The sequence below is a fragment of the Euprymna scolopes genome, chromosome 33 (assembly GCF_053919585.1).
Source record: "Euprymna scolopes isolate OS-2025 chromosome 33, ASM5391958v1, whole genome shotgun sequence".
Lineage (NCBI taxonomy): Eukaryota > Metazoa > Mollusca > Cephalopoda > Sepiida > Sepiolidae > Euprymna > Euprymna scolopes.
Window position 1 is genome coordinate 4,366,354 of NC_136514.1, and position 25,672 is coordinate 4,392,025.

The 25,672-nt window shown below is 33.0% G+C and overlaps 1 protein-coding gene across 2 annotated transcripts in view; it reads left to right on the plus strand.

The window, feature by feature from the left end:
- LOC145258110 (dnaJ homolog subfamily B member 12-like) overlaps positions 1-25,672 on the plus strand; it is a 103,689-nt gene that overhangs the window by 74,790 nt on the left and 3,227 nt on the right. Inside the window, exons 7-9 of one of the 2 annotated variants that reach the window (XM_080115852.1) lie at positions 7,850-7,999; positions 13,266-13,375; positions 16,323-16,486. In XM_080115852.1, coding sequence (XP_079971978.1) covers positions 7,850-7,999; positions 13,266-13,375; positions 16,323-16,486 — 424 coding nt within the window. The remainder of the gene's footprint in view (positions 1-7,849; positions 8,000-13,265; positions 13,376-16,322; positions 16,487-25,672) is intronic. The other variant, XM_080115853.1, reaches the window with a different exon arrangement.

Genomic DNA, 25,672 nt, shown 5'->3' on the forward strand with positions numbered 1-25,672 from the left:
AGTAGACATAAGTTTTATCAAATCAAATTTTCAAATCTAGAATTCTTGTCTCGTTTCTATTTTACTACTGGGGTACTATGTAGGGATTTGTGCAGATAGATGTCAGTTCCCGTTACACTTGAACTTCTGCACGTCAGTACAGTTGGGGAAGCAGAGACCTGGAATGGAATTCCAAAGTCTAGCGGTTCTGGGGAAGAAACTACTAGAGTAGAAAGATCTTTAACATCTAGGGATCTCTATTGTGTGGGGGTGGGATTTAGCTGCCTGTTGGGTTTGTCGAGGGTGTTTACGTTGTGGGGGCACAAGTGCTTGCAGTTCGTCAGAGCATTCACCATTAAAATACTTGTAGAACAGACAGGGATGCAACATTTTGTCGATGGGATAGAGGTTGAAGCTTAGATGCCAGTTCAGGGCCTATCAGATTTGTGACTCTCTTTTGAACCTTGTCTAGAAGTGAGAGACAAGTAGCAGATGCACTAGCCCAAATATGACAGCAATACTCCATACATGGGCGAATGGTAGCCTTATAGAGGTACAGGATACTTTCGGGTGTTAGTAGTTTTCTAGCACGGTAAAGAGAGCCTACCTTCCTTGCAACGGCCCTGGCAATGCTTTCAATGTAATTTTTCCAACTCGTGTTTCCTGTGAATGTTAGGCCAAGGAGTTTGAAAGATGTACTCTCAGATAAAGAGTTGTTGGCCATTGCTATAGGTGGTAGAGAAGGTTTCTTGTAATTATTGAATGAAACTAGTTTAGTCTTGGCAGCATTGAACGTGACCATTTTTTGTCCCCATTCCACTACAGATTGGAGATAATCCTCTAGTGTTCCTGCCATTTCTTTAGATATGTATTCATTTGTTTTCCTGTCGTGCCTGTTATAGTGTGGTATCATCAGCATATATACCATCTCGGAGACAATTTTGTCAGGGAGGTCATTTATGAATATCAGGAACAATAGAGGTCCAAGGGAAGACCCTTGTGGCACTCCCGCATTTATATCATTGTTTAGATGTACGACCGTCGAGGACAACCTGGATTTTTCTCTTATCTAAGAAGGATTTAATTATGTTAAGTATTCTACCAGTGATACCGTATGATCTAATTTTCCTGAGGAGACCCTCCAGCCATACCTTGTCAAAAACCATAGATATATCTAGAGCTACTGCTCTGCCCTCCCCCGCTTTGTCCAGTGAATGGTATATACGTTCAGAGATTAGTTAGGATGCCTGCTGTGAAATGGGCTTGTCTAAATCCATATTGTTAGTCAGTCAGAAGTTTAGCATCTTTAAGGTGATGGACTAGAGCTTGGTTAATTAAGGTCTCAAATATTTTGGCAAAAAGTGAGACTAATGGGGCGATAATTTAATGGGTCAGTTCTTTCGCCAGAATTCTTAAATACTGGTACCACAGAAGCAGTTTCCGAACAACCCGGAAAGCAAGATTCATTAAGACATTTGTTGTAGAGTTTGGAGAGAACTGGAGCTACTTCGGCTGAGCACTTTTTTAATAGCACAGCTGGGATGAGATTGGGTCCACATGCTTTTGAAGTGTCAAGGTTTTTTATGATAGCATGCACCTGAGCAGAGGTGATTTTCAGATCGTCTAGCGTGGCATCCGTCCGCATAGGAAAGTCAGGTAGGAGGTGGTTGGAAGGGTCCAGTGTAGAGTTTGAGGCAAACCGACTGACAAGCATGTTAGCCTTGTCGGTTGCTGAGCAAACAACCTCGTGATTGTTGGGTAGTGGGGGAATTGTTGATGGCTCATTATTTACTACACTGTTGTAGATTTTCCAGAAGTCATGAGTTCCTAATTTTTGTGCTTTGATGCGTTTTTTAGTGATTTCAGTAAATTCTCTCTTAGCTGTCGCTATTCCTTTCTTAACATTACTTCTAGCTTCTATATATTTCTGTCTGTTTGAACTGGACTTATGTCAGTTAAATCTGCGGTATGCATGCTGCCTTTGAGCAATGGCAGTTGCGCAAGTCGAAGTAAACCATTGGGGAGAGTGGGGCTTGCTATAAAATTTCCGCATTGGAACATGCGCTTCGATTGCAGTTTTGAACCATTCAGTGGTCTCATTTTCACACTGTTCAGCAGGAAGAGAAAAAATATTTCCCCATGGGGCATCTCTGATAAGATCTCTGATAGCTTCCCAGTCAGCCTTTTTATAATATCTCATTTTGAGCACTGGCTCTTCAGTTTTGGCTCTAGAGTTTAAGGCGATTTCAACCATTATCACTGTATGATCAGCGTTCAAAAGTTGGCTGTTGGCATTCATTATACAATCGTAGGGAACTGTGGTCAAAAACAGATCTAGAAGTGATGTGTGTTGTTCTTGCTGGTCAGGGAAATGGGTTGGAAACGTAACCATTTTTGATAGGAAGTGAGATTCTAGTCAAGGAAGGGTATTACGAATGTAAACTCCAAGTTCGTGCATCTGTCTGTCAATCCTTACGGCAGAGTGGGAGATATCCAGGCATGTTAAAGTAGTTAGAGGGGATGGAGAGGTGTAGGTTAGTCTTACTTAGTGCTAAGATATCCAGGGTATTTGTTAGGAGAAATGCTTCAACATCAGCTAAGTTCTAAGCTCACGGATATTTGTGAATGCAAGCCTCAAGGGAGGAGGCAAGTTGGATTTGTTTGACGCTAAGCCTGGTTTAAGCTTATTTTTAGATTGTACTGTCATATTTTTTAAAGAGTTTCAGTTTAGGTAAGGGGGAGCTGAACAAGAGGTAATGCAGAGCATCAGACATGCATCACAAGTAGACCGTCAGCTGGCCTTTCTTCAGTTAGGATTGTGGCCTTAGGAAAGCCCACTGGGGATGAGTGCAGGGTCCCCTTCCATGCGCGACATGCACTACAAACATCCCGATATTATACAACTGTTGATGGAGCAGCCGCTCTAAGCGCTACCAAAGAGTTAGGGTACCTGTACTACCAGTCATAAACACCAGCCAGGAACTGTCAATCCGGTACCCTCAACCCATCAGAAGAAGGTCAAACCAATCTAATTGCTCAGGCATATATGGTACTCAAGCACTCCCAAGTGCCCAGTTTTAGTGGTGGGATGTGTCAGGAATGGGGAAAACGGTGTTCATTGCCCTAGACAAGAAACAAGATCTACCACTGTGTGTTTCTGTTGAATCACTGTGATAATGTCTCTTCGCCTGACTAATAGGCAAAGAAGGAGTATGGAAGCCGGGCGATAGACAGAGCCTATCTACTCCTTAACCAGTTTAGGTTTGCAAACCGGTAATTTATTTGAGTCACCATCTCTAGGAAGGTTGTCATCCAAGACTGAAAGAGGCCTCCCTCCCCTTTGGTTTAGTTTTCCTTCTCCTAGACAGATGATCTGGGAAGATCTACTGGGTCAATCAGCACTGAGAGGGTTTGCTCAGTGCCTGGGTCCTAATCCAGGTATTTCTGCGACTCCGCGTGGTTAGAGTTAATGTTACTGGGTTAGTTTGTAGAGGTTATATATCTGCTGAATAGTTACACTCCTCAAAGTGATTTAGGGGCATTGCAATTTCATTGTTACTGAATAAAGGGTGTGAGTAGAGCTCATGCCATGTAAGCAATTAAGATTGTAAGAAAGCTTGTTTGAAAGGAGATAATGTGGTTTGAGGCTTTACCTTTATTTTTTTTTATTTATTTATGTTAGCTTAGGTCTAGGATAATGTTACAGTATGAATAGGTATTAAGAATTGAACTACGAGTTGTGCCCAAACTATATTTTAGATGACAGGAGAGTTAAGATGCAAGTGCAATATAGTACGGATAAAACAGTATGTAAGTTTTGAGTCATTTGCAATTAAGTAAATAAATATATGGATGGGTTTTCAGTAGGTGCGAATAAAGTTGAAGTTGTAGGTATTAAGTGTGTTTCTATTATTGAAGGAAGATAATTTCAGCTTTCAAGTAAGAGTCATGGGACATTTTGCATAACAAGGAGTATCGGTTCAGTTTTGTATTAATTGTTGCAAAACCATCTAGGAGAGGACATAGTTAGATATGTTTTGTTAATTGTTGTGAAATCAAGATATGATGTCATAAAAGGATGATGTCATCCATTTATACAGAATTTTATATTTTAAAATATGTTGTATTCATGACTTTCTTGTAAAATATAAAATGAAAACTTTTATTGATAAACATTAACATTTTTAATAATAATTTGCAATGCAAATTCATCTTTTAAATAAAAAACAAGAAAAAATTTGTTTTGGCATTTTTTGTGGGGGTATAACTTACAATTTAAAAATAGTACATAACTTTTTTGAAAACTGGTTTCCTTCTCTACAGATAAAATAACATTTTAACATGATTATTAAATACTTGTCCATACAATAACAATATTCCTAAACAACTTGTTTAAATCAAAATGATCATTGAACATAAATAATTACAAAAAATAGTTAATACCCTCACTTTTTTCTTTTTCTTTTTTTTCTTTTCCTTTTTCTTTTTTTCTTTTTTTTCTTTTTCTTTTTTTTCTTTTTCTTTTTTTTCTTTTTTTTTTCTTTTTCTTTTTTTTCTTTTTTCTTTTTCTTTTTTTTTCTTTTTTTTCTTTTTCTTTTTTTTTCTTTTTTTTCTTTTTCTTTTTTTTCTTTTTCTTTTTTTTCTTTTTCTTTTTTCTTCTTTTTTTCTTTTTTTCCTTTTTTTCTTTTTTTTTTTTTTCCTTTTTTTCTTTTTTTTTTTTTTCCTTTTTTCCTTTTTTTCTTTTTTTTTCTTTTTCTTTTTTCTTTTTTCTTTTTTTTCTTTTTCTTTTTTTCTTTTTTTTTTCTTTTCCTTTTTTTTCTTTTTTTTCTTTCTTTTTTTTTAAAGCAATATCTAAATTAGTGAACATTTATTACTTGAAATCACATATACAAAAATAAAGTATATATGTAAAAAAGATATTTCCATTGTGTAAATTTGAATTGAAATAGAATGTTTTAACTTGACTGTTAGTGTGAAATATAATCCCAACTTTTTTACATATTTTAACATTTAAGTACAAATACAATGAATACCCTTTCTATTTAAGGGTCTAGTTGATTGATAGAGTAGAGAGAGAGAGAGAGAATACTATGACTCGAGGATGCAAGAACAGACACTAAGCTTTATTGGAACAAAAGTTACATAAATGGTCTCGAATGGCGATTCTCATGAACAGCAACAGTTATGATATTAAAAGTCCACTTTTTAAACCTGTTTTTGTAAATACTGGATTTATTTCTAAAATTTTTGCTAGATTTTGCTTTTCTTTCCATTTAAAATCTTTTAGTCTTATGATCATATTTTTGTTTGAAATATCTTTTTTTTTTTCCAAGGCTCTAACAGACAAATTTATCTGTAGTTGACCTTTGACAACTAAATATTTTTGTTTACTAGTCACCAAATCACTGATTTTTAGAACATGACATCTTCTTTCCGTAACAAGTAGATATATCAAAGATTTTTCCTGTATTTTTTTTTAATATGTAATTCTAAATATGCACCGAATTTTATGTTAAGACTTGAAGGCATAAACGTTTGAATATCTTTGCCTTCGTTTAAAAAAAAAAAAAAAATTGTTCTCTTAAGCCTTTTATTGTTTAAATAATTTGACCTTGATTGTTTTACTAAAAAAAATAAAGGTTGAAAAAAAATTTACAATCAGTAATGAGCTTTGAAAGATTGACGGTAAAAAAAAAAAAAATTGCCAAAAATAGGTGTTTATAGAGAACGAAGCCGCCCTCTATTAAGTAGAGGAATAAGAGTCACCAATCTTGTAGTGGGGAAGGGTGCCCGCTTTGTTTTAAATTGAGGAATTAGTAGGATTAGTCGCATGGTCCTCTTAGCCAAGAAATGAGTACACAAAATTTGCTGATATATTTACAACCGAAGTACATGGATACAAGTTAAACAGTTCAACACCGAAGATGTATAAGTAAACATTATTTGCGTTATTGTTACAAGACTGTTTTGTGGGAGTTCAAGTGTGTTTTGCAATCCTGCAAAACAGGAGCGTCTGCATGGTCCTAGGTCCAAGGAAGAAAGAGAGAAAGCAATGCAAACCGGATGTGGAAGTAAGATGTGTTGCCCCCTTGTGGCAAAGAATGGTATTGCCAGAATTAAAGGGTAGTAATTAAGTTTACCTTAATGTTACAAGTTTGTGTTCATGTGTTCGCTTGTATATGGAACTCTGTTTCCATGTTTTATTATTTTTAGTCGTCACTTGGAAAAATCACTTGCAAACGTTTCACTTGTAACCCTGGTTTTTCATCAAATTGAAAAAATGATCATTAGACGGGGAGGGTGTTTCCTTCAGTTTTGCACTAATATTCGACGTCTTTGCTTTAAAAAAAATCTCATTTTATTGAATTTCCTCAGCAAGAAGTGTTTCAATGGAAAATAATTCCTTGTCTTTAGAAAATAAAATAATACAGTCACTTTTGGACATTTTTTATAAGTAACTTACAGTGGTGACAGTACAGCTCAATGTCGCGGACAATTAAAAAAGAAAAAAGTAATTTATTTACTTCTGGTTGTCTCTAATCCATGATATTAACAGGTCTTACGTAACTTATGACGGTGATGCTCATACTTTCTTCTTCCCCGCGTTCTCTCTCTCTTTCTCTCTCGCGCGCGCGCGCGATGCTGAAGCCAATTTGTCTTATAGTTTTTAAAGGAACTCTTTATCATGTATCGTCACTGAAGTGAATTTCTTTTTTTTCTATCCATCTGTTATTTAAAAGAATTTGCATTGAATTTACCAAAATATTAATGTTTTTTTATATGAATAAATATTAATGTTTTCTTATGTTGTTTAGAAGAATAAATGCAAAAGTTTTTGTTCACAAGAAATGAATGAAATGTCTATTACTTAAAATATTTTTTTAAAGTAGAAAACTTTGCAAAGCGGTTTTATTTAGCCAAAAAAACAAAACGTTTACATTGTTGATGTAAAAAAAAAAAAACCCAAAAAACAGGCGACTTAAAGTAAGGAACAGTGTTTGATAAAAAAAAAAATTTTTTTTTGCATAAAATAGTAAAATGTTGTTTCATTGTTTGGAATTTGTTTTTAGTTTTATGAAAAATATAAAAAATTTATTGAATAGTTTACTTTTTTTTTTTTTTTTTTTTTTCTTTTCTTTTTTCTTTTTTTTTTCTTTTTTTTTCTTTTTTTTTTCTTTTTTTTTTTCTTTTTTTTTTTTTTTTTACAAGAATAAAATAATTCATCATCTAACACTGTTTCACTGTTTCCTTTCTACATTTGTTTTTAGTAAAAAAATATTTATGAAATGTTGAACATGAAGCCCTAATCATTATTGGGGTGGGGGATGATGTTTATACAATTTTGACAATTTTTTCTTTTTTGGATCAATATTCATGCCTTTTTTTTTTTTTACCAAAATACCTTAGACTTACTCTACATTGGATGCTTTAACCAAAATACCACATTAATTTTATTGTTTAATCCTTATTTTGCGAAGTGATAAGAAACTGGTAAAGCCGCTTAATATCAAATCAAGTTCAAATGAAAATTCCTTTTGTGTTTTCTGAGTTTTCGCTGATAAACTATCCATACAATCTTTTGCAAAGGATGAGAGGCCAACATGTTACAATGCAGTAGATAATTATGTTTCAAATAAAATAAAATCCTTTTTTGTTTTTGCTGTTTTTATTGGAATGCATTATAATTATCAAAGTTTTTAATTAAGATACCTATGCTAAAAATTGGAGTATTAATAAAAATAAATTATTTATTTTGATTTAAAAAAATTTATTTTTTCTTGTGTGACTGGGCCATTGTATAGAAGTACCAAACATATATGTTAAATTTTTAACTGTCATCATGTTCCGGAAACTTTACTATTTTCAACAGAGATTTTCGTCATCCAAGCGTAGGCCCTCCACCCGCAAAACCTCCTTCTCTACTACTATTCCTACTACCGGAAGTGAAAGGAAAGAGAAAGTCCCCTCTCACAGTGCTGCCGCTGGTATCCGTAGAGCCTTCTTTCTACGCTCATTGGCGGTAAGCATTTTGCTAGACAAGAGGGGACTTTTCTTTAAAAAAAAAAGCCTTGGTGTTTGTTTTTTGATTGCAGTAACAACTCCCTCTCTTTTTTTTTTCGTTTACATCATTGCATCAGAATTATTTGAATGATTGAAAGCTTTTCTTTTTTGTTATTTTTTTTATTTTATCTAAAAAAATTTTTTTTTTTTTTTTTTTTTTTTTTTTTTTTAGATTTTAATTTTGTAATTAAAAAAAAAATTAATCTTAATGTTAAATTTTAATAAAAAAGTTTATTTTTATTGAAAAATTCTTTTAATTTAAAATTTTCTTAATAACTGAAAATATACTACCTGATTAATGTAATCAATTTGAAGGCTCTAGGCCACCTAATACTCTCCATAAATACAAAAAGAAATAAAGTGACTCGTCATGTGGCTTATCCAACATGGTTTTAGCCTTAGTCGCTTTGTTTCATTGCATTTGAATATTTTGAATCATTGAAAGCTCTTTTATTTGTTTTTTTTTTTTTTAATTTTTAAAATTAATTAATTTCAATTTATTTTAATGTTTTAATTAAAATAAATCGTTAAGTTTTGATAAAAAATTTATTTTTATTTAAAAAAAATTTTTTTAATTGAATTGTTTTGACTTTAAATAATTTTAATTTTCTTAATTTTAATTAAACATTTTTTTTTTTTTTTTTTTTGCTAATTCACCACTTATCAAGGTTAAAAGCTACTCAAGGATGGTTTATGACTAGTATTTGTTGGATTTGACTAGAACCGTGTAGTGGGAAACGTTTCCATGGTAACATGTTCCACAGATGGGAAGTTTTTTTGTTCATAGAAATTACATTTGATGTTAGTTATATGGAGAAAGAAAAGTTCTTTACAGTTGTGGTAGCAAGGAAGAAGCTCAGTTGAGTATGCTCTATGAAAATAAGAGTAGAGAAAGATTAGCGATGCTTTTTTGTGAGAAAGTCACTGTACAGAACAGCAGAGATTAATCTCCATTTGATTGCAAAGTTGGTTTTGTACTTTGTTATGTTAAGGTGATCTAAGCAGCACTTAATGGAAAATTACACACCTGCATCATTGTGAATTATTAAATAAAACAGAAGCAATAAAAAAATATGTACATAAAAATGTAACTATACTCTAATAATGAAATTTGAAATTTTTAATAATTACAAAAGACAGTAAGGTAGAAAAATTATTAATGAAAATTAGTGAAAATGTTTGGCACCCCCCCCCCCAAAAAAAAACTGGGGATTTGCCAATTTTTTTAATAAGTTGTACGTTTTGCATTGTTTTTAACATAACCGAGTTACTTCCCTTGTTATGCCATTTGTTTTCAAAGAAATATGGCAAAGGTTTTTAAGATAAAGATTGAAAACTCATTTTTTTTTCTTTCAAATAATGTGGTAATATTTAAGTACTTCTAACATGCCAATTAAGTAGATATCTTTACTTTTAGTTAAAATTGGCACAAAAAGTCAGTAGATACCATTTTCTTTAATTTAACCTCTCCTTCGAATTTTGCTATTATAATGTAGTTGCGCCAAATGTTTTTTTTTTCCATTTTCTTGTAATTAATCATAATTTTTTTAAATTTTTTTTTTTTTTAGGCCATGTTAGTAAATTTTTTAAAGTTATTTAAAATTTTTTAAAGTGATATTTTAGTTAATATTTTAAGCCAGTTGCTTGAAAACATACAGAATTACCTCCCTTTCTTGTTTCACAAAGGAATAGTAATTTATACGTATCGATATTAAAACAGATAACACATATAACTAAAAAAGTTGTAAACTTTTAAAAATTCATGATGCATGTTATAAATTTATTGGTTTTCTACGTCTTTCCATTAAAAAAAATGTTGCTTTTGTTAATACGCTTTTGTTCCTTTTCAATTTATAACAAGACTTTCACTAAGCATGTTGTTTTTTTTAACCATTACGGAAAATGAACTTTTACATTTACACCTCGTACAGGTTGTCCATTTTACATGCTGGCATGTGTTGTACGGCTTTGAGAAATTTACTTCTAAACTAACCTATCACTTTATCTATTAAGTCCACCCTTATCACTTTCTCCCATGTTTTCCTTGGTCTTCCCCTGTCACCTGACGACAGTGTTACCTCAACTGTTCTACATCTACTAACCCAGAACCTTTTCGCCATTCTTTCAATGTGTCCATACTATCAAAGTTCTGCACACACCTCTTGATATTGTCCAAATTTAATCTTTCCTTTCATGTCATCAAATTTAAGCCTGTCCTAAAGACTCCCAGTAGACATCGTATCATTCTCATCATATCTCCATGCAATAGATGTTTTAAAAAAACGTGTAACGTTAGAAGATTTAATTATGGGAAGATTTTAAATTATTGCTCAAAATAGATGAGTGCTAATTTCACAAGTATGAACAATAGCTTTGTGCATATATTTCCCCAAAACCTCTGACCTTGATGGAGGGGAGACTAAAACTTGTTGCTATGGTTTCAAATAATCTGAAATAACAGCAAGGGGAGACTTGATTCCAAATATTTCTCATGTTATATCTCCCCTCTTTTGGAAATAGGGTACAATTATGAATATCTCCAGTTTCAAATGATCCTTATACACTGTGAAATTTACTTTATGTATGAAAACCAAAGAGAGGAGATATAACGTATAAGAAATATTTGGAATCAAGTCTCCCCTTGCTGTTATTTCAAATCATTTGAAACTATAGCAAGCTTTAGTCTCCCCTCTATTAAGGGTTTGAGGAAATATCAGATATTTTGTAATTCATATGCAAAACTAGAAAAGCAAAGGACTATGATTGAAACATTTTATGGCTGTAAAAAAAGTGACAAAAATAGGTTCTGAATGGTGGATGATCCCCTTTGTGACCTTAAGTTACATAGCCCACTACGCAACTCGGATCATTAGCTTTCCAACAAGCCTTCATTTAATAAATTCTGAGCAATAGTCATTGAGATTTGGAACTTATGAAATTGCCAAAAAAGGTGGTATGTATTAGTGGCCTGGCAAGGACACAGGGAAGACAACCAAAAAAAAAAAAAGCTTGAAGTAAAATTCATCCCAAAGCAGCAAAACCAAAGCTGGTCTGCAAAGAATGGAACCTTGTCAGTGTTGAGGAAGATAAAAACAAGTGATATATTTATTTATATATATATATATATTCAATGAATTTTTTTTTGTCAATAATTTTGACTTAGTAAGTAAGTCTTATCATTGAAAAAAAATAATAAAATTCATTAATTATATATATATATATATATATATATATATATAACTACTTCATTTACTCACATAAATTTAATATACGAAAGTATAGATTTATGCGTAAACTTTAAGTATTTACTTCAAAAGTGCTCAATACGTAGGTAGAGCTAGTTAGTAATTTATAAAATATATATGGTGATTAAGCTACACTGAGTATTCTGCGTTTCATCCACTATAGGATTCGTCAGGCTTATGCATAAGCCTGACGAATCCTATAGTAGATGAAACGCAGAATACTCAGTGTAGCTTAATCACCATATATATTTTATAAATTACTATATATATATATATATATATATATATATATATATATATATAGAAAATCGAGACTTCCTCTGGATGAATGAGATTAAGAAACCAAAAAATATACCAGTACAGGTTTCTTAATCTCATTCACCCAGAGGAAGTCTCGAAATAAAGACGAAACGTTGATGAACACATAATACGGTTTGTTCCTTTTTATTTTCTCTATTTTGTCGGAATACTATTTCCATTATTTTCATCATATATATATATATATATATATATATATATATATATAGTGATTTAAACACATCACTTGTTTTTGTCTTCCTTAATACTGACAACATTCCATTCTTTGCATTATGATAGCCTTCTAACACTTAAGTTATCTTTTATATATAATTCACACAATGCTTCAAGAAAAACTACATTTTATTTAGTGTTATATATATATATATATATATATATATATATATATATATATATAAAATACTAGCAAAATTCTCTGGGTCTTATTTATCTTGTTTGAATAAATGATATGTATTGTGATGTCAACAAATCGATGACATCATAAATGTCATGTGTTCTCAATTTTCATCGACCAAATATTATTACATGTGCCTGACAAACTCTTCCTTTGGTTAACAATGGTAATGCTCTGCTGTTTAGTAATGACCAGTTTATTAAACTTATTCTATCCATCCAAACTCTTGCAATCACACCAGATCCTCCGTTTGCTCCAATCATACCTTTGTTATCCGACTATTCTTTCTCCACATCTGAATTATCATCCATCTCCACTTCATATTCCCTGCAAACTGGTTATCATCTCTCAATCTATTTGTAATTTCACTGCAATTCTTTTGTAAATAGTGTTTGATTTTATTAAAATCAATTTTAAAGAAACTGCTTTATTTTAAAATTTTTGTTGATATGAAACTTATTTGAACAATACATTGGAGTTGAGGTATTGTTTTTAAATTAACATGTTTTTGACTTTGGTTGTTTTCTCGATTTATTAATGTGTTTTATTTCAAGTTGTGAGTCATCAGAGTAAATTAGTTTTGGAGGGAACCTTATCCATCGAAATATATGAACATATCTAACTTTTAATAAAGATAACACAAGTGATTAGACAATACTGTAGAAGACTGTTGACTCGCTGCAAAGTGAGCTTGCAAAAGAAAAAAGTCCGACCCTAAACAAAGTGACATGATATCTGAGTGCAATCAGTCATTGAAAATTCATAAGCACATAAGTGAATGAAACGAAAACTAAATGTATAACATTCTATTTCGTACTGAGTGTTTTCGACAATTTTAGAAGCCGTGTTCTTTGTTGTAGTTGTTTTTTTTTTTTTGTTTTTTTTCTTTTTAGGATATTCTGTAGGTAATATTAGAAATTCTTTTCCTTTTTCAAGCCTTCAGTGAAGTGTGATTTTCTAAGAAATATGAGTTTCAAGGTGAAGACGCTAAGTTAATCATATCATTTAAAAAAAACAAAACAAAAAAAATCTACGTAAATATATAAGCAATAAAAATAAACAGTAAAATTGTCTATGGCTTCATAGTGTAAGGGATTAGACACCGGACTTTAATACATGAGGTACGGGATTCGATTCCTAGATATAGCAAGCTATGCCAAAGATGGGTAGGGCACCGAAACCTGCATGTCTGTAGATTAGTTTTAAAAAATGATATATATTTCTAATTTATTTATTTATTTATTTATTTTTTTCAAATTTTGTTTCAGAGTGGATATAGTTTACTTACCCAACTTGCTCCAGTTTTGATGTTGATATTGTTATCACTTATGGGAAGTTTTCTTGTTCCAGATTCACCATTTAGTTTACAACACTCAGTGTAAGTTCAACCTTTTTTTTTTTTACATGAAGATGAATAAGCTTTACCTGTGATATTAAAACTGACTTAAAAAGTTTTCTACTTTTATTAACTATCAAATCTCAAATCTCCAACTGTAAACAATAAAAACATTTTTTACTCACAAAACGTTTTGTTGAGTCACATTTAGTTTTAGATGATTGACTGCCTCCTGTGCATTATGAGGAACCCATCCTCATCTCTTTAGCAGAATATTCGTACACCTGATTATCATAGATGCAGCTGGAATTTTGTTGCATCTTGATTAATGACTGTTCGAAATCATTTGAAGTTCGACAATACTTTTGTTTGTTTGTTTTTTTGTTTTGTTTTTTTTCAAAGATGACTATGATCATGCGATTTTTGTGTGGGTTCGAAGATGGTTTGTTAAACTGATTCGAGCTCTGAAGTATTTCTGCATGTTGGACACTTGTGCGATAATTCTGCTCTATCTTTTCTAACGTAACGTTTTCTCTTGCGTTCTTCATTGAATGCAGATTCAGCAGTTGTAGCCCATTTGTAAGCTGCGGTAAGCCAGGAACGTCTGTTAGCTTTTCCCAGTTAATTAGAATGCAAATCGAACTGTTTGAGGAAGACATTTGGATTGTCCTTAAACTGTTTCTGCTGTCCTCCTGCGAGTTCTTTTCTTTTGAGCAGTTCACCATAAAGAAGTTGTTTTGGGAGCTTTGAATCAGGCATGCTGCATATATATCTCCTGCCCAACGAACCTGGCACTGCTGTAACATGGTGTGTACTGACGGAAGGTTTGACCAGGCTAGAACCTCTGTATCTTAATTTTCAATAATCTACAGAAGCAGGTCATATATAGTATAAAACTAAACTTGTTCCCATGACAATAGTCCAGAAAAAATGAGTTGTTTTTTTTTAATCCACTATGCAATATCCTGACACAGTTCTAAATTCAAACTTTTAGTGGAATTTTCCTCTACTCTGATACATTTATTTCTAGGCTTATTTTGAAAAATATTGTTTATAACATTTTTACACACTTGTATTTAAATGTTGCATCTTGATGATGGAGTGTTTATGGAGTGTTCGATCGAAAAATCAAATTGTTTCAGTTTCATTTGTACATTACAAACATGTTTTTTTGTTTTTTTTTCTTTTTCTACTGAAACTCTTGAATTGGAAGCCATGTTTAATTTTGGAAGAGTTTCCAATGGGTAGCTATTCTATAAAAGTGTTCTGGAATTCTGTACAGGTTCTGGACTTTATTGTTTTGCAGCCAAAGAGCAAAAGGTCCTTCTTGTGTTGACACACAAAAAAAAAAAAATTATGGGCTGGAATGCTAAAAGGTTTAATTTGTATGGAGCAATTCTGGTTTCTGATTGGTTGATCGCAGAACGTGAATTAATTTGATTCATCGGTTTCTATCGGCAGCATTTATAAATAGAACCTCCCAACTTTCAATGAGCATATCCCCTAATAATAATAAAAAAATATTGCAACAGAAACCATTCAGTAAAGTGCTATTTTCTCTCTTGCACACCACTATTCTGAATTTGTAGCCGTGAGCCATCATCAGCGAACTATTTCTCTTGTATAAAACGATTATAAACAATTTTTTAAAATGTAATTTACACATTTTCTAGTTGATGTAAATGCACACCAGAAATAATAATAAAAATCTTTTTCATTATTACTTGATAATTAATTTTAGTTTTAAAAATTATTGCAGCCAATTTTAATGAATTCCTGAAAAATTTTGTGATATTTTAATTATGACCATTTGTTGCATTAGTTTTTCTTGCTTGTCTTGCGCTTAATGATCAAATGAACATAAATGCTGTCATATCAGTACTGATACATTGTTGGCTGAATATGCTAAAGTCTGTTGAACTTTTGACGGTCAATCAGTCACATTGCTTTGGCCATGTTGAGAGAAGAGACATTTACACACCCACTTGACCACTGACCATAGTTGGATCACGACTTGGGTGACAGATAGTTGCAAGTCTAGGTAAAATCAGCATCTTGACATCACAAACTCTCTCTTACTATCGGATAACAAAAAAGGCTTCCTTTTAGTTTTGACAGACTATGGATACCCACGGTAAGGGTGTTTGCGCGTTAAATTTTTGTGGCAAGAGTTGCGCTATCTCTGCCCACACCTCTCCTGAGTCGACATTGTTGAATACCAGTGGTAGAGGTTCAGGATGACTAGAAACAATACCAAGATAAGCAGAAAACACATACAGCGCCTAGAATTCTCAAATGGTCACCATCTGGTACTGGCAAGGTTCAATGTTGCTTAACTTTGGTGATCTGATGAGAGCTAGTGTGTCAACGTGATTATGCCGTACATATCTATCATACTATCGGATGGAGGATATATAACAGTTGTATTACAATGCTGGTGAGGATGCTGCTTGTTTGCCAATCTTCGGATTAATGATAAGATGAATGTTATGTAGAGTCAGATTGAACCAGAATATCGCTTCTGATGCAGTGTCAATAAGATTGAAGATACCAAAGCTTGAAAAATTCCTAACCATTTAGTTTGATCACATCGAGGAGATTGACCCTCAAATAAGAAAATGTAGTGGAAGACCAGCGGAAAATTGGACAACTAAGAAAACTTTTATGCAACAAAGATTTTAGACAATAGAATTTTAACAGAATCAATCCCCAAGACCGCCAATTCCCTTGACAAATAAATCAAGGATATACACAGATGCACTGCATGTTTCGATTTTCAATTTCTGTTTTTCTTCAAATCCGTTATCTTAAGAAAGTCTTAGAACAATAAAGATGTAATGTTAAATATATAAACAATTATTGTGTTTTTCTTTTCATTTTTCATAATTTATTCATAACACAAATTGACAATTTGTATTTCAATTTCATTTAAAATTTAAATCCTCTCGCTTTAAATCTTATGCTTTTTTTTTTTTTTTTTCCTCTTCAGGAAATATTCTACTGAAAGGTTAACGAATCACCTGAAAGTTCCATATTTTGTGAAAGATGATTTTCATGTCGATTCCAAATATGATTTACGAAGAATAGAAAGACAAGTAGAAGAAGAATATGTTTCAAATCTGCGTACCAGTTGTTTCAAAGAAAAAAATTATAGTAAGTATTGTTTAAGAATAATCATATTCTGCGTGTTGTTTGCATTCGAAGCAGCCGGAATTCTTTATAAACATTTTGTGCAATGTCTTTTATTTTTAAATTTTTTTTTTTTTTTTTTTTTTTTTTTTTATTGCATTTTCACCCCAAATAAGGCACATTGCCACTTTGGTATAGAGGGCTACTATCAGGGGCAACAACTACTGGGGTACTATGTAGGGATTTGGGCAGCAAGATGTCTGTTCACATTACACTTGAACTTCTGCATGTTAGTACAGTTGGGGAAGCAGGAACCTGGAATGGAATTCCAGAGTCTAGCGGTTCAGAGGAAGAAACTACTGGAGTAGAAAGATCTTTTACATCTAGGGATCTCTACAGTGTGGAGATGGGATTTAGCTGCCTGTTGGGTTTGTCGAGGATGTTTACGTCGTGGGGCACAAGTGCTTGCAGTTCGTCAGAGTATTCTCAATTAAAATACTTGTAGAACAGTCAAAGGGATGCCACATTTCGTCGATGGGACAGAGGCTGAAGCTTAGATGCCAGTTCAGGGCCTATCAGATTTGTGACTCTCTTTTGAACATTGTCCAGGAGTGAGAGACAAGTAGCAGATGCACCAGCCCAAATATGACAGCAATACTCCATACATGGGCGAATGGTGGCCTTATAGAGGTACAGGATGCTTTCGGGTGTCAGTAGTTTTCTAGCACGGTAGAGAGAGCCTACCTTCTTTGCAGCGGCTCTGGCAATGCTTTCAATGTAATTTTTCCAACTCGTGTTTCCAAGGAGTTTGAAAGATGTACTCTCAGAGAAAGCCTTTTTTTTTTTTTTTTTTTTTTTTTTTACAGTGATCACCACTTATCAAGGTCCGGAAGCCACTCAGGGATAAGGGTTATTGCAAGTACATTACGTTAGTGTGGAGATTTGATGTAGTGTTTACTTGAGGGTGCGGTTCATTAGGAATTTAACGTTGGACTTGAAGACATCCAAGTTGTAGTCCGGTGGGAAGCAGACAGATGGAACAGTTCCACAGGCATGTAGTTCTAAGAAAGAAGCTTTGTTCATGGAATCCACGTTTTGATTTAGGCACAGATATAGTGGGGGAAATTTTTCACAGTGGATTCAGCTAGACGGGTGTTTTTCGTGAAAGATTGGCGAGGGGGGGGGGCCAGAGATTGGAGTTCAGACGAGCACCTGCCATGGAAATAATGATGAAACAAGGATAGGCTCGCAACGTCTCTTCTGTGGGAGAGAGGTTGCAGGGTAGAGAAAAGGGCATCCCCCACTAAGCCACGTAGTCTATTTTGTACTCTGTCAAGGCATGATAGGCTGTTTTTAGCAGCTCCTACCCAGATATGGCAACATTGCTATTGCTATTGGTGGTAGAGAAGGTTTCTTGTAATTATTCAATGGGCAGGTTTTCAATAGTTGCGAATAAGTGGTAGGTATTAAGTATGTTTCTATTATTGAAGGAAGATAATTTCAGCTTTCAAGTAAGAGTCATGGGACATTTTGCATAACAAGGAGTATCGGTTCAGTTTTGTATTAATCGTTGCAAAACTATCTAGGAGGAGACATAGTTATTTAATGCAGGTCGCTTTGCTTCTGAGTACATACTTTGGCTGTTAAGTACCTAACTGGATAGGAATGAACTCTAATGCATGTCTTAGAGGTAGAAATGTATAGATGTTTAGTGGTTACTATTAAGCAATTAGCATGTGAAGGTTAAGGGCTGGATGTTAAAGATTCCACTACAAAGGCGTGTGCAATGTAGGAGTTTAGTGGCAGCTTGGGGGGATAAAGCAGATTGTTAGCTTTCAAGAGACGGGGGTTATTAACTTACAAATAACAATTTCCATTAGGATTTAGAGTTTCAAGTAAGGTTGGGGGGGGGGTATTTTATTTTTATAAGCTTTTTGTTGTTTTAAGCTTAATTATTTTGGTTCTTGTCCAAAATTCCCTTTACATTAAAAAGCAAAACTAAAGAAAAATCACTGACGAAATAAAAATATCATATTCCAAAAATCACATAAATTGATCAAGTACTTTGATTTGTAAGAAAATCATTTTTAAGAGATTGATGCACAGGACAATACTTGGTCAGCAATTCCAAAATAATTTAGACTGATAGATTTCTTCCTTCGATTGGAAAAAGGGGGTAGTGGAAGCAATTTTTAATTTGATTTTTTTTTTTTTTCACTTGCCTGAAAATTGAATGAGACAAACAACGATAAAAAACATTCATCATATTCTGTTCAAGCAACAGATTCATAATCATCATCATCATCATCCATAACATTCATATCATCATCATTCATCATTCATCATCATCATTCATCATCATCATTATCATCATCCATAACATTCATATCATCATCATTCATCATTCATCATCATCATCATTCATCATCATCATCATCATCATCCATAACATTCATATCATCATCATTCATCATCATCATCATCCATAACATTCATATCATCATCATTCATCATCATCATCATCCATAACATTCATATCATCATCATTCATCATTCATCATCATCATCATTCATCATCATCATCATCATCATCCATAACATTCATATCATCATCATTCATCGTCATCATCATCATTCATCATCATCATTATCATCATCCATAACATTCATATCATCATCATTCATCATCATCATCATCCATAACATTCATATCATCATCATTCATCATCATCATCATCCATAACATTCATATCATCATCATTCATCATTCATCATCATCATCATTCATCATCATCATCATCATCATCCATAACATTCATATCATCATCATTCATCATTCATCATCATCATTCATCATCATCATTATCATCATCCATAACATTCATATCATCATCATTCATCATTCATCATCATCATCATTCATCATCATCATCATCATCATCCATAACATTCATATCATCATCATTCATCATCATCATCATCCATAACATTCATATCATCATCATTCATCGTCATCATCATCATCCATAACATTCATATCATCATCATTCATCGTCAGATTCATCATCATCATCATCCATAACATTCATATCATCATCATTCATCATCATTCATCATCATCATCATCCATAACATTCATATCATTCATCATCATCATCATCCATAACATTCATATCATTCATCATCATCATCCATAACATTCATATCATTCATCATCATCATCCATAACATTCATATCATCATTCATCATCATCATCCATAACATTCATATCATCATCATTCATCGTCATCATCATCATCCATAACATTCATATCATCATCATTCATCGTCATCATCATCATCCATAACATTCATATCATCATCATTCATCATCATCATTCATCATCATCATTCATCATCATCATCATCATATTTTTGACATCTATTTTACATGCTGGCAATCTCACCAGAATTTCTATGCAAGATTCCAACATTCAAACTGCACATCCTGAAGTTGAACGAATTTTCTTTTAAAATCATTTCCTTAGTTACAACAAAATTTTTATAAACTGTCTGCTTCACTTATGACGAGGTGTGTGTGTGTACGCGCACACTTGTGAGCCTTATAAACTGTGTCCATGAAATAATGCCAAATAATATGTATTTTAGTATAAATTTTTAATTGTATCATTACATACAAGCACTTGCCATGAAAATAACGATAAAACTGAGACAGGCTCGCAACGTCTCTTCTGTGAGAAAGAGATTGCAGGAAAGAGAAAAGGGCATTCCCCACTTGGCCACAAACTCTATTTTGAACTCTGTCAAGGCAGGATAAGATTTTTCTAGCAGCTCCTACCCAGATGTGGCAACAATACGCTATCCTTGGACATACCTGGCTCTTATATAGGTAGAGAATTGCATCAGCAGGTAAATATCTACTGGATCGATAGGATCCCACCATTTTTCCAGCGACCTTGGCAACAGATTTGATGTACGTGTTCCATTTCAGATCAGGCGTAAAGATCAAGCTCAGAAGCTTGTCAAAACATGAAGCCTTCCCATGACGAGAGCCGTTCATCAATTGATACCAGATGGGGATCAGAGAGTTGATGATGTAAAGATAGAAGCTTGGTTTTAGATGCATTAAAAGTAACCAGCCATCTTTTTCCCCATTGTACCATATGCTCAAGATTATTGGAGAGAGAATCAAAAACTTGGCCATTTACGGCCTTTGAAGTGTTGACATAGATGGTAGTGTCATCAGCATAAATGTCTAAGAGTGATCTTAGGATGTGATTTGGAAGATCATTGATATAAATCAGGAAGAGAGTTGGACTCAGGATGGACCCCTGAGGGACTCCAGCATTAATACTGCAGGCCTCTGATTTTTGTCCATCAACCACTACTCTTATGAACCTATCAGTAGGTATCCCAAACCAAAATTTTATTTTTATCATATCTAAAAAAAAGTAATGTGGGCATGTAGATTTTTGTAAACCATTTACAAAAATACCAAATTTATTTTGGTAGGTCAATTAGCCATCAAGTTATGATCATTCAAAATTTGTCGGAAAGTTGAAATTTGCTATTGTGGCCGAGAAGCCAAATTTCATAGTCTATAACTAAAAATGTAAGCTACTAACAAGTGAAAAATCCTTATAAATGTAATGTCATCTTGTAGTAGATGAAAATTAATACAAATTTAGGCAATAAATATTAGATGAAACCAACTTAAACACTAGGCAAAATCCCTCTATCAAATTGAAAACAGTGAAAATACGACACGGAAATGCAACTTTAACTGTTCATATCAATTTCATTTTAATAGCTAATGTATTGAATCTTCTTAGTATGATTCAAAACACATTAGAGATCAAGATAATTCTTTCTTTTAATTATAAAGTGATAAAACCACTCAATTGTGGACCATGTAAAAGCAGTCAAACAGGCAATTTTGTAAAAAGGGCAAAAAAGGTAAAAAAAATGAGTCAAAAGTATACGTTACTGAAATTGCTATAAAACTGTAACCATTGGTGGTAGAAGCTTGAAACTTTGCAACTTTACTAATTTTGGAGTGAGGAATTCAAAAAAATGGTTGCCTTGTTTCTAATAACAAAACTTTTTGCCACAGAAATACTTTTACTTTGGGAAATTTAAACTCGCCAAAAAAGCACCGACGACAATAATATTAAGAAATTTTTTATACAAAAAAAAGGCACAAATCATTCTTTTTAAACATTGAAAAACTTTCAACTTAAAAAAACAAGTAAGAAAGATATTTTAGGTCTTACTACAATTCCTTTCTTATCGATCTTCTCTCAGAATTCTTTCATAGGCTTCTGCTATGGTAGATATCTCAGGAACCCTCCAAATCCTACCATCACTTGAAACTGGCATTACCTCAAAATCCCATCTGTAGACAAATGCTGACTCTACTTGTGCAATGTCATCTGATAAAGGCCATCGAAAATAATCTTTTCTACTTTTTGTTTGCATTAAAAATTTTACTACAGCGCTGGATGCAGATATAATATCAATGACTTGGCCAATGTAAAAGTTGGTGTCATAGTAGACAGCTACCCATTGTCCTTGATGTTCATAACTGAAGATATCCTGAGATGGATCTTCATCACAACTGCAGGAGTTATCTGAATGTTCAGCAGATTCACTTAGGGAAGACATTTTTTTGTTGCTTTGGTGGAGGTGGAGATGAATCAATTGGATTTCTTTTCAAGTAGTCAGAGAGAGCAGCTTCCAGTTGAACTTTATTTCCACTGGTGTTGATTTTGACACCTAAAACAACCTTGAGGTATCTCAATTGGTCTTTGAGTGCTTCCAAACCACTTTCTGAAATTTCTTTTATCTGTTTATCAGACTTCACTGGACCACCATGCTTAATAACAGAGTTAATAATTCTCTCTTTCTCAGCAGCAGCTTGACGTTCTTTTTCCTTCTTTAATCTTTCATTTTGTGCAATTTTTTCTTGGACACGTAGTTTCACAAGGGCTTCTTGTTGTGCATGTTTTTGTCGCAAATGTTTTGCATGTTTTCTGGAGATGCTCAGAATGGATTGCCTCTTTGTTGATGGTATTACTTCCAACCAAGCTGTTGTCCGATTGCGCTTAAGCATATTTGAAGATGATCGATTATGTAGTGATGCATGTCGTTTTGTTTGCATGCTAAAATCGAAATCTCCAAAGGCATGCTCACCTGACAGATTTGTTAAAGGGCAGCTCTTCAAGGCATCTCTCGTTTCCTGATCTACATCTTTTCCAAAAGCACCTCCTTCTAAAAAGTCATGCAACTGGTGCTTAGTGACAATGAGGAACTTACTGAGTATCTTGCGCAAACATTCTAAAACAAGTTCAGGGGCTGTGAGACTAATACAGAGAGACACATTGCCTTCCTCAAAGAATTCCCCATTAAATACACCTTTACAGTCAGATTTTAATAACAACTGGGGATTGTTGATCCAGCATTCTAAACTTAGAGCCATTTTCTTGATATAGTGATGGAAGTCAACATACTGAACAGTGCTGTTAACAAGTTTCCAGAAAGGTTTGGCCAAATTAATGTTCAGCAAACCAACTGCAGCAAGTAGGGAATGTAGTCTCTCATCAGAAATGTCAGCCAAAACACTCTGTAATTTCATATTGCAAGATATTGCAAACACAGATAAAAATAATTTTATGTGGTCTTTATGGTGATATATTGCCAGGGCATTTTCAAATAGAGAATTAAACCTATTTGCCCGATAACTTGTGATTTGAGATTGATACCCTTCTTTGCTGCAGAATGCCAGCCATTCTGTCCTGCAACCACTTTTATTGTTTATGAGTGTATGTACGGGTGACGACAAAAAAAAAAATTAATATGCGTTCTGTCATAATTTCTGTTAATGCTGACATAAAAAGTTTTTATGTAATTATTTTCAAATTTTAGGACAAAATAATTTAATATATTTGCTAATATATAGCCTTGGAACTGAGTTTTTATATTTAGTCAGTTTTTTTTTCTACAAAGCGTAAATGTTGACATGTTTTACGAATCCAAAACAAAGAAACAAAAAATTAGTAAATAAATAATGCTTATTTTAAGTAATTTATTTTAAATAATTTTTTTTTTTAATTCTCTTTTTGTTTTTCATAATTAAAAAAACCTATGTTTCTGAACAATAACAAAAACATATACTTTATCGTCATAAGTCACTAGCCGAACGTTTTGTTTATGGAATTTAATTAAAATAATTTAACAATGCTAAAGTTTATCCAACCGAAAAAAATAAAAGTTTCCGTCAGTCCCACACAACTAAAAATGTTTTGTACACAGTTGTATTAATTAATTTAATTAAAATAATTTAACAATGCTGAAGTTTATCCAACCGTAACTGAAGGAGAAAGCGATGAAAGATAATATGAAAGTTTGAAAAAAGCTATAGAAAATAAACTGGCATTATTTTTTAAACTGTAAATTTTCATTTTTTTTAATGACGTTCTAAAAATATTAATTAAAAAAATATCTTTCTATAACTTTTAAATAATAAAGAAAAAACAAACTCACCTAAGAACTTTGGTAAGTCCATAGTGAAACGAGTTGTTTGTTTATGTTTTTCCGTTCAGTCAGTCAGTACGTTGTGCTGCTGTGTGGCTACTGGCTAGCTGACAGTTGATAATTGGTCTCTCTGGCATTAAGTTGAAAATCTCTGTAGGTACCCCAACTTTTATTAGTGTGCGCTCCTTGATTTATGGGGCCATAAACATGACACCAACAGATTATTAAAGAGGAGATATTCCTCTACAAAACGATGCCTTTTTCTGAATTCTTACTATAAAATTTCTTTCATGTTTCTTTTACTGAAGTTTTCAAGTTGGTTTTTATTTTTAGAAAAACCACTTATAACCTTTTAATAACCTCACCATGTTATTAAGTGACCTTTTTTCTTTAAAATGATACCATTTTTATATACTTAGAGACTCACAATATGAAGCGCAACAAATTTGAAAAACATCAACATTTTTTTTGTGTAAAAAATAAAGCGACATTTACCAAAATTAGAGGCATAACTTGAAAAATCCTGAAAAAAAAACTATTAAAGACACAAGAAAAAGAATTATATATCTATAAAGACAAAAGATTAAATTTTATTTAAATCAAAACCATATCAAAATAACCCAAAAAACAAACGAGATATCGCAAGTTGAAGTTAAGGGAAATTTTACTTTATTTACTAGTTTTCGCACCTAAACTAGGCCAGTTTGGGATACCTACTCTCAGAGAGAAATGATTTAATAATTGAAAAAAAATTTCCAGTTATACTATAACTGGAGATCTTGTGAAGTAGACCTTTATGCCATACCCTACCAAAGGCCTTTAATATGTCAAGAGCAATTTCCCTAGAAAGGAAACCTCCGTTAAGAGATTGGCTAATCCTATATGAAATAATCGTAAGCACATCTGCTATAGATCTAGCAAAAGAGAAACCATATTGGGTGTCACCAAGAAGGTTATTTTTGCTGAGGTGGTTGTCTACTTCTCTATCTCGCACAGATTTCAGCACAGCAACTTACTTATGACACACAGGAGACTTATTGGTCTGTACTGAGAGGGAGATGATCACCTGAATTCTTAAATATAGGGCATACTAATGAGATTTTTCTCTTTTACACATTCTTCTGCTATCGAAAACACTCATTGGTCTCCTGTAAATTCATCACTCTTGTCCATTTGTCTGTTCGTCCGTTTGTCTGTCCACACTTTTCCCAATAATTACACCTTGAAATTTTTTCAGATTTTGCACAAACATTAAACATGATATGAGAAAAAAAAAAGGGAACAGAACGGATTTTCAGGGGTGCCTTTCGGGTTAAAATGGCTAAAATTGACACTTTTGGGCTTAGTAAAAAAAAAAATTGATGCCTTGGATTTTTATAAAATTTTCTGAAAATTTGTAACTAACTGATTTTTATATAATTTTGTTTGTCTATACTTTGCGATAACTCTTGGGTGTGCCCAGGGGCTCTTTTAGAGCTAATAAAAACACTCCATTTCTGGGACTATTTTACCATATTTGTCCGAAATTTTCTGTGTTTCTATTTAGCAGTTTTGCATGGTGCTAAACTCAAATTTAAATATGTTATGGCCTTGGGGACTTTTGGGACTAAATGGGGGGGGGGGGCAAATGATGGATTTAGTCATTTCTTTTTTGCATAGTGCAGAACTCAAATTTA